This window comes from Rattus rattus, chromosome X, assembly GCF_011064425.1.
Source record: "Rattus rattus isolate New Zealand chromosome X, Rrattus_CSIRO_v1, whole genome shotgun sequence".
NCBI classification, from domain to species: Eukaryota; Metazoa; Chordata; class Mammalia; order Rodentia; family Muridae; genus Rattus; species Rattus rattus.
Window position 1 is genome coordinate 119935178 of NC_046172.1, and position 9741 is coordinate 119944918.

Here is a 9741-nt window from a genome sequence, read left to right on the forward strand (position 1 = left end):
GAATCAAACTGGAAATGGATAGAACTCTGGGGTTTTAGTAACATTCTGGAAATGGCCTTCTCCTTTCCATCTATTCTCCAACTGGGATGATGCTCGTGGAGAAAGTGGTACAACGTGAAAGTTCTAGTTCATTTACTCTGGCATTAACAAGCTATTTCTTTAGGTTTCTTCTTTTTCTTTTTTTCTTTTTTCTTTTTTTTTTTCCGGAGCTGGGGACCGAACCCAGGGCCTTGCGCTTGCTAGGCAAGCGCTCTACCACTGAGCTAAATCCCCAACCCCTTCTTTTGGTTTCTTTGTTTCATTCTGGTCTTCAGATGCCTTCTGTGCCAAATAAAGATGATAGACTGGATTTCTGACCAGGCCCTCTAGCTCTGAGCAACAGTAATCCATTCTCTGTCTATAAAGATTATGCTGATTCTGCACAGTCCTCTAAATGAAGTCATACAAAAGTGGATCTGATGTCTCGAGCCTGTGGTCCTAGCACTTGGGAAGCTGAAGCAAGAGGGTTTTTTCATGGTCTGATGCCTGCTGCGGAAACAGTGACTTCCAGGCTAGCCTGTGCTACAGAATGAGATCTTGTCAGCAGAAAAGCATACCGCATATAGCATTTTGTTGTTGTACCCTTTGTGTGTGTGTGTGTGTGTGTGTGTGTGTGTGTGTGTGTGTGTGTGTGTATCAGAAATTGTATTTCTTTCTCAAAAATGAACTTTACTTCTTGGAACAGTTTTGAATTTACATGAAAATTGAGGAGATTGGGTGAAGAGTTGTCACATTTGAATATTTCCTTATAATTAACACCTTCCACTAAAATATTTTATCCCCCCTCCTTCTTTACCTATTTTTTTCTTTCTTTGACACAGGTTTCATGTATCCCAAGATAGTCTTAAACTCGCTCTGTGTAGATGATCTTGAACTTCTGATCTTCTTATTGGAACCTCTGCAGTGCTGGGCTTACAGATGCATTCACCATGTCTTGTTTATTCAGTACTGGGGACAGAGCTCGGAACTTCACTCAAGCTAGAAAAGCACCCTAGCAACTGGGCCATATTCCCAGCCCTCATTTGTAATATTTAATGAACTAATATTAGCATATTATTACTAATAGAATTGATCCTTATAGTTTAGTAATAGTCTTATTTTCTTAGGTAAGTCTTAAATATGACAGTTTATTTTTGATGACTTTGACAAATTGGAGAAATATTGATCAGGCATATTTTAGAATTAAGATCTGATGTTTATAACCAGCACTTGAGAGGCAGAGCTCTTTGTGAGTTTGAGGTCATCTTGTCTTATATAGTGAGTTTCTGGACAGCTAGAGCTACATAGTGAGACCCTGTTCCAAAAACCAAACCAAACAGAACAACAACAAAAACAGCAAAAGATTTGATGTTTTACTAGGATGGGCTTGGTATTATGAATTCTGGGGAGGAAGACAACAGAAGTATGGTTCTGTTTCCAATGCATTGCATGAAGAACATATTTTATCTGTCAATAATTGATTTTGACTTGACTGTAATGGAGGTCATGTTTGTTACACTTTTTTAGTAAGATGTGACAGGTCCTCCCTTCCCTTACTCTATTCTTTGAGAAGTAGTCAAAGCATGAGCCTGAATTTGGGAGGTAGGGGGCTATGCTCCACCTCCCTGAAGTCAGACTAGTGATGTCTATTACTTAGAATTGTCCTGCACTGCCTGTCCTCAGCTCCTCACCTGCTTACTTAGTTCTGATTTCTGTCACTATGGGCACCTGTAAATTTTTATGCTTTTGGTTATGGCTCAGTATTAATTTAATCATTTTATTGCTCAAATGATTACATATATTTGATCATTGGGGGCTGCTTTAATTGGGTTCCTTTGACTCTGACATTCAATTCGTTGTTTTCAACTCTCTCTCTCTGTCTCTCTCTCTGTCTCTCTGTCTCTGTCTCTCTGTCTCTGTCTCTCTGTCTCTCTCTCTCTCTCTCTCTCTCTCTCTCTCCTCCTTCTCTAAAAACTCTAGATTTATCTCCTAATCAGCAAATAAATACATAGGTTGTTTACCCCATTAGGGTAATATGAGTAATAATGATAGAATGTAGACATACACATTTTATATGGACATATGTGCTTCCCTTTTCTAACTTTTCCTACCTGTGGAATTGCTGACTGCTATGTGAAGTTTGGTTTAACCCCTGAAACTGCCAGACTGTTTATAAGGGTTTTTTCTTCACTTTCATCAGTACTGTGTAAGGACCACAATTTCTCCACATCCTCAGCAAGACTTTGCTGTCTATTTAAACTATTTTTATAATCACGTGCATGTAAAGTGGTAGCATTTCCCTCTGAACAATGGTGCCAAGCATCTGTCCCTGTGTTAGTGTCCATTTGTACACTTTTTGGAAAAAAAAGCATACCTCAAGTCCCTTTGCCTGTTTAAAGTAGTCGCCTTGTTGTATTTTAGAGACTCTTAGTGGTCTAAATATAAACCCTGAACACATGCATTATTTGCATATATTCTTCCATTCTGTGAGTTGTTTTTCTTTGCACTTTTTTGATGGTTTCCTCTGAAATGATGCCAATCAATCAAAACAAACAAATAAACAAAAACTTATGTTTTTATTCTGATAAAGTCTAATTTATCTGTTTTAAAAATATTTATTTTGTGTTCATGCATGTGAGGTGCATGCATACCATCATGCATGTGGAGGTGAGGACATCTTTTAGAGCCAGTTCTCCTATGTAGCTAAGACTGGTCTTGAACTCCTGATCCTCCTGCCTCATCACATTGAGACCTAAAATTTATACCATTCATCAGCTTCAAACCCACAGAACTGCCATCTTAAATATGCAACAACACTTCATATATATTCTTGAGAGCTCACAAGGGCAGAGGCATCATGCTGTGTATTGCTGTGAAAACTAGACACAGTTTTTGCCCTCATGGATGGCACTTACACACTTGGACAGAAACAGCAGACAGCATTGCACAAATGAATGTAAACCGACCACTGTGGTGGTTTGTATATGCTTGGTCCAGGGAGTGGCATTATTAGGAGGTGTGGCACTTTTGGAGGAGGTGTGGCCCTGTTGGAGTAGGTGGTCACTGTGGATGTGGGCTTTAAGACCCTCATCCTAGATGCCTGATAGCCAGCCAGTCTTCTGTTTGCCAAAGGAACAAGATGTAGAACTCTCAGCTCCTTCTGTACCCTGCCTGCCTGGGGGCTGCCATGCTCCCACCTTGATGATAATGTACTCAACCTTTGAACTTGTAAGGCGGCCACAGTTACATGTCTTTATAAGAATTATTTTGGTCATGGTGTCTGTTCACAGCAGTAAAACCCTAAGGCAAACACACACACACACACACACACACACACACACACACACACACACACACACAGACACCAATGCTTAGGAGAGGCACTAAGTGCTTAGAAAGCTCATAACAAGTAACTGCGACATATTTAAGATGCAGGCATCATGGAAAGCTTTCTGGAAGAGGTGATACTTAAACTAAGACTTTTTCTGAAGAGTGCTGGGCAGTCTGCGGAAAGAGCTGGAGTAAGAATTGTAATTTTCCAAGCATAGAGAAACAGTGAGCTCAAAAGCTAACCCCCTGCGGGGGACGGCCATACATTTTTGGTAGGTTTTATTAGTTGTAAGGAAATCTGTGCTTCATGTGATGGGGGTGAAGAAAATCAGATCAAGGTGAAAATGTAAAATAGAAGTGGTTAAGCTTAGAAAGGTAAAGAGAAACTACATTGCACAGAACTTTGGATCAGTGAGGATTTTCCCCCTAAAATCTCTGTACTTAAAGCTAGCAGAAACTTATTTGCGAAAGGAAATACCATAATAGAATTTATGTGCATATGCTGGGGAGCTAGTTTGGGGCGGAGGCATCGGAATGGAAGCACAGAGAAGAGGTGGGAGGCCACACAGTGATGGTGGAGGGATAGATGAGGATGGTGGACATCCAGTCTTTTCTCCCCCTAACCACTATACCATTCCCAGGCTTGCTCTCTGCTCCTCCCAAGAAAGCAGCAAGAACTGCTGGAGCACCTGTGAGCGTAGATATTGGGGTACCTTGGTGGCCCCTGCTCCTTGCAATCCAAGGCTGTTAGGCGTGACTCCAAAGGAGGTCTTTTTCTCCAGTGAGTGAGTCTGAAGAATGACGAGCCACTCACTAATCTGCCTCTGTTCCTGCTTTCTGAGGAAGGGACCTGGCAGGGGGTTGCTCTGGTGAGCTCCTCCTGCCTCTATTAACTGCAGCCTCAGCCCTGGAGAAAAGCTAGAGGATTACTCCTCCTGGGGCTCCTTGTCCCCCTCATATCTCCCAAAGCAGCTAAAGAAAAAGCTAAAACTTTCTCTTACAGGAGCCACATTTCAGTGTTCACGATGGGGAAGGCATATATTTTAAATCTCCCTTTTCTCCTGATAACAGAAATACAATCCTATTAGAGAAAACTGGAGAGTATAAAGAAGACTTGCCAGTATTCATACCACTACCCTTTTTGCATATTTCCTCTCATATATACTTATTTTTAAATGGTCAAGGTCATACTTGCTAAATGAGAGTTCTGGTATATTGTTCTCTTCCCTTGGTATTAAGATGGTTTAGTGTGTTATTTAAATCGCTCCATAAATGATTGTGATAATTACACAGCAGTCATTTTTTAAAAAATCATATTTACTCTTTCCTGTTTCCTGGACACTTGGGGTGGTTATAACATATAATCAGTATAGGAGCAGCTGAGTCAAGGTTGCTTTGAGTCTTTGCCCGCACTTTGAATATCCAGCCCTACCTCCTGTGGACTTCTAGGAGGGGGATTAATAAGGAAAATGATGGAGTCACAGAATAGGAAAGCAAATCTCTAGCAGGATAATTCCCACCAAAAATAACTGTGGTCCTGGCATGGAAACTGAAAGACACTGGACTCCTGTCTTTTGTGTCTGGAAGGATCTGTTTTCCTAGTACTTGCCACAGCCGAAGCAGAGCCTACTCTCTCCACATCAAGAATTACCTCTTTTCTCCAGAGGTCTTTCTGGATTTCGGCTGCAGAGGCAGTTGGGGCTGGACGTTCCTTGGCTTCTGTCTTCCTTTTGTGGCAGGCAGAGCAAAAAGAATCCTTCCCAGGGATCTGCGAATCTTGTTCCACTAGGCTGTATTTGGAACTAGCTAGGCAACCTCGAACACTGTCATTTCCTCTTTTGGTGACAAAACCTGCCAGAGGAGACCGAGGGGATTGGAGTCTGGGCACATGTTGATTTTGTTGCTGTTTGGATTTAAGCTTTATCAGAAACTCAACTCTATAAAAACCGATTAAGGACCAGACACTGGTAGACAGAGCAGTGTAGAGAACAGATCCTGGTGTAAACGTTCTGGGTTAGAGAATGGAAGTGTCGTTCCAGTTCTGTCCAGTTCTCTTCCCTATTGCTGAAGTTTAAAAACATTATCTTTCATCTGTATTTAAATCCTCCAAGTGTGCTGATTGATGAAATCTTTTTTTCTTCTTAAAGGCAATTTGGAAATCAGACAGAGTGGAGCACAAAGCCATGGATATTTAGAGAGAGTGCGGCATGTGCGACAGGCTGAAAGGGTGACCATGGCACTTCTAAGAAGGCAGCAGCACAATGAGCTCTTCCAAAGAAGCGGTGTCAGAGTTTATTCCCCCCTCTGCCACCGCCCCCTCAGTGGGGAGCATTGCTTGTTTGTACTCCACCCTTTCCTGGAGTCATTTTCAGAGCAAACTAGAATAACCTTAGGGGCAGATATTTTATTTTAAGGCAAAGACCGAAAGATTTGAAATATGGTTGTGAATTGCAGACAATTTCCTACTGGGACTTTGTGGCGGGGGGGGGCAGGGGGAATAGAGGCTCGCCCATCAGGCAGCCTGTCGCTTTGCTCCAATCACTGCAGTAAAGGATGGAGGCTCCCATCGGTCAAGAGGGGCTTGAGGTCTATGGCTTTAGGATGAGGAGAGGAGGGAAGAGGCCCAGTCTGAACACAGCAGGCCCAGGAAGAGCCCTGCGAGGAGGGCGATGCGACTGCATCTGTAAATCAACGCTGGCCCCCTCCCACCCCATGCTGGACAGTGGGGGATGGGGTGTGTGTCGGGGGTGGGGATGGCTGTGCAAACGTCTTCCCAGGGAGACCCGACCTTTCTTGGAGAGGCGGGGTGGCTTTAGTCTCCAGGATCTGCAGTGATGTGTAAAAAGGCACGACCCCGAAGCCTCTAAACCCCCCGCCCTCCCCACTGGGGCCCAGAACCCTGAAGGTGAATGCTGGTCCACACAAAAAGCCAGCTGGAAACGTAAATTCGGACAATTTACAGGAGGACTGTCGCCCTAAACCCAAATAAGACCTCAAACAAAGAAAACCTAGTCCGTGGATGAGGATAAAAAAAACAGTGCACCAGGCCAAGCTTTTAGGGAAAAGCTGGATTTAGTTATTCTGGGATAGCGAGGTAACAGGATTAAAGGGATTAAGGAAATCACCTCAAACAGCTGAGGAGGGGGTTAAAAACACGGGTTCTATTTGTTTCCTTCCTAGGCTCCAAACATATGCTGGGGCTCCGTGCGAAACCAAGGACCCTTACAATGGAATGGTCAGTGGTTACAGGATGGAGGAAAATAGGAAAAGGGGACTAAAAAACAAGCTCTAGGCTCCAGATGAGAGAGAGCATTCTTTCTAGAAAACAAGCAAACTGCTTTGACAAGTTAAAAGCAAGCCTTGGGAGGAGTTCTAGAACTTTTACCCATCTACGGTGTAACTTTTCAAACCAAATCTTTCAGTGTTGAACGCTCACTCTCCCCTTTAGTTACCACCGTAGAAATACTCATTTTCTCATGGGAACGCCTGTAACCATTTATTTTAAAGACGATCATTGAGATTTCAGAAGGACTTTCGTTTTGTAAATAATTCAACTCAGCGAGCATCTTCCCGCCCCGGTGCACAGAGGTAAAAGCGACCTGCTTTGGGTAAGTCTTCGCAGCCACAGGTGTCTGCCTCCCGCCCGGCATGGCTGCGGAAGCAGACACTCGGTCCCGGACGCTCACCACCGCAATCAACAAGTGCACTACTGCGTGCGGCGGTGTGCGGCTCAGGTAGCGTGGGCTCCCAGAAAACAGGTTTTCTCCACTGAGACTAGTTCTCTTTTGAGAGTATTGGGAGTTGTTGTAGCTTGAATCTCCAACAGTTTAAAAGAAATCCTTTTACATCATGTCGTCCACCACCCCCACCCTCAAAACCCAGGTCTGCAAACTCAGTTATAAAACTAAGAGTATCCCATTCCCAACCCGCCCTTAAAATTTCGACCCGCAAAATTATCAGGACTCCAGCATGTTGGTTATAAAATTTATTGATCTCACTTAGAATAAAAAGTAAAACCTTGAAAAAACCTGGAACAAAATAACCCCTTCCCCACCACCGAACGAAATGCGTACACGAAATAGCAAATATATCACTGCAGAAATCACAAACTCAACAGCCTAAACGCGCACTGGACAGAGGCTGTCTGTCCCGCGGCCAGGGGCGGCGAGGCGGGAAACACACGCACACCTGGCTATAAATTAACATTGGCTTTAGCTGTCGCACCAATTGGCGCGGCCAGCACCCCCCCCCAAAAAAAAGCCAGAGGAAAATAGAAGCAATACGACTGGGGGTGGAGGCATTGCAGTTCTTGGGGGGGTCAACTTGACTCAGTCCTCGATTAACAGCAAACTAACAAGACAACATTTTCAAATGCGACAGAAGAACCTAGGGACCTGGGAAGAGGAGGAAGGGGCCGCGCGCGGTTTCTCCGCAAACACCACAGCGATTCCCAGCCAGAGGGGGAGGGAGGGGCGGCGGTCAGAAGCGGGCAGCTCAAGCAAGTCCCATTTCCGCTGCTCCGGACTTCTTGCTTTTGTACAAACCCCGACAGCTACGGCAAAACTTTCGGTCCTCCTCATCTTCGGTACAAGGCAACGGTCCCAGGCGAGCAAAGCTAAACAGCAAGGCGTCCCAACGTGGGGGTGTGGGGCGGGGTGGGGGCGAAGAGCTGGGAGCGCGCGCCGGAGCTCAGATGTGGGTCAGCGGCACCGTTCCATTGACCGCAGTCCCGGCGCCCTGGTAGTGCTGGTGCACGCCGTGCAGCCGGCCGCCCGGGAGCGGAGAGGCGGCATCGGCCGCGTCCCCGCCAGGTGGCAGGTACATGCTGATCATGTCGCGCAGGTCGCCGAGGCACGCGCGCTGCGAGTGCGAAGCGATGGCCGGCGGGAGAGCTGGCCTGATTTCACCACGGAGCCCAATGGGGCTGAGGCTCATGGCGGCAGGGCGGCCGCGGCGGCGGGTGGCGGGCTGCTGGCCATAGGCGGCGGCGGCCGCGGCGGCGGCGGAGGGCGCCATGCCCCCGTAGCCCGAGGCGGCGGCGGCGGCGGCGGCGGCGTTCATGTAGCTCTGGGCGCCGGGTGGCATCATGGGGCTGTACTGCAGGCCGGCCATGTCGTAGCGGTGCATCTGCGGCAGCGCGGGCGGCGGCGGCGGGCTGCTCATGCTCGGGGGCTGCGCGTAGCCCAGCTGCTCCTGCACCAGCGAGTAGGCGCCGTTGGCCAGCCGTTCACGTGCGTGTACGTGTCCAGGCGCTGGCCACGCCCACCGGGCTGCTGGCGGCGGCGGCGGCGGCAGCGGCGGCGGCGGCGGCGGCAGCGCCCGGGGGCAGGAGGCCGCCGGGCAGCGAGTACTTGTCCTTCTTGAGCAGCGTCTTGGTCTTGCGGCGGGGCCGGTACTTGTAGTCCGGGTACTCCTTCATGTGCACGGCACGCAGTCGCTTGGCCTCGTCGATGAACGGCCGCTTCTCCGCGTCGGTCAGCAGTTTCCAGTCGGCGCCCAGGCGCTTGCTGATCTCGGAGTTGTGCATCTTGGGGTTCTCCAGGGCCATCGCTGCCGCTGCGCGACCCGGCACCCATGAAAGCGTTCATGGGTCTCTTTGACGCGGTCCTGGTCGCTGCCCCCGCCGCCGCCGCCGCCGCCGCCGTTCGCGGCCCCGCTGCCCCCGCTGCCTGCGTTCGCGCCGCCGGCTGGGTTCGCGCTACTCTTGCCCGCAGCGCCAGGAGCTGGGGGGCCGCCGGTGGCCGCGGCTGGGGTAGGCGGCCCCACGGGGTTCTTGAGTTCAGTCTCCAGCAGGCTGTACATCGCCGGGGCGGGAAGGAGGTGCGCCAGCGTGGCGGGAGGAGATGGCGCTCCGGGGGCTGGAGCGGCCACGGTGAAAAGGCCCGGGGACTCCGTCGGAGTGGCGCTCGGGGCCGGCGGGCCGGCAGCTCAGGCGGAAGGCAGGCTTGCAGAAAGGCTCCGCGCGAAGTCGGCGGGAACGCGCGGGCTTCTCTCACCTGATGCGTTCTCTCGAGCTGGTCGCATTCGCAGCCTGCCCGGGAAGCCTGTCCGGCCCCTTATATACCTGCTCAGATCCGGGAGGGGTTGGGGCTCGGTCCGCCCCTCACCACCACCTGTGGGCCTCGTGATTGACAGGCTCGCTGTGATGAGTCCTGGCCAATCAACACCGAGCCCCCTGTGGCCCGGCTTGGAAAAAAAAGTTCGGGGAGCCCTTTCGTTCACCCTCCAGACCCCTCTTGGGTCGAGTGACGTGATGAGAGTTATTCAGGAGGCGGGAGTCCCTGAGACCCGCTCCGAGACCACCAATTAGGGTCTCAAAAGTTTGAAAGAAGGAGAAACCTGAGGAGGTGAGGGAGGAGGGGGGGGAGAAGAGGGCGCCTGAGCGAAATTTGG

At 48.9% G+C, this 9741-nt stretch overlaps 1 protein-coding gene across 1 annotated transcript; it reads right to left on the reverse strand.

Moving 5' to 3' along the window:
- Nucleotides 1-7318: 7318 nt before the first annotated feature.
- Sox3 (SRY-box transcription factor 3) lies at nucleotides 7319-9372 on the reverse strand. The gene is given in 7 exon segments (XM_032889982.1): nucleotides 7319-8567; nucleotides 8570-8608; nucleotides 8611-8902; nucleotides 8904-8945; nucleotides 8947-9257; nucleotides 9260-9285; nucleotides 9287-9372. Coding segments are annotated over 7 exon segments (1326 nt in total). The 3' UTR covers nucleotides 7319-8037.
- Between the last annotated feature and the right edge of the window lie 369 nt (nucleotides 9373-9741).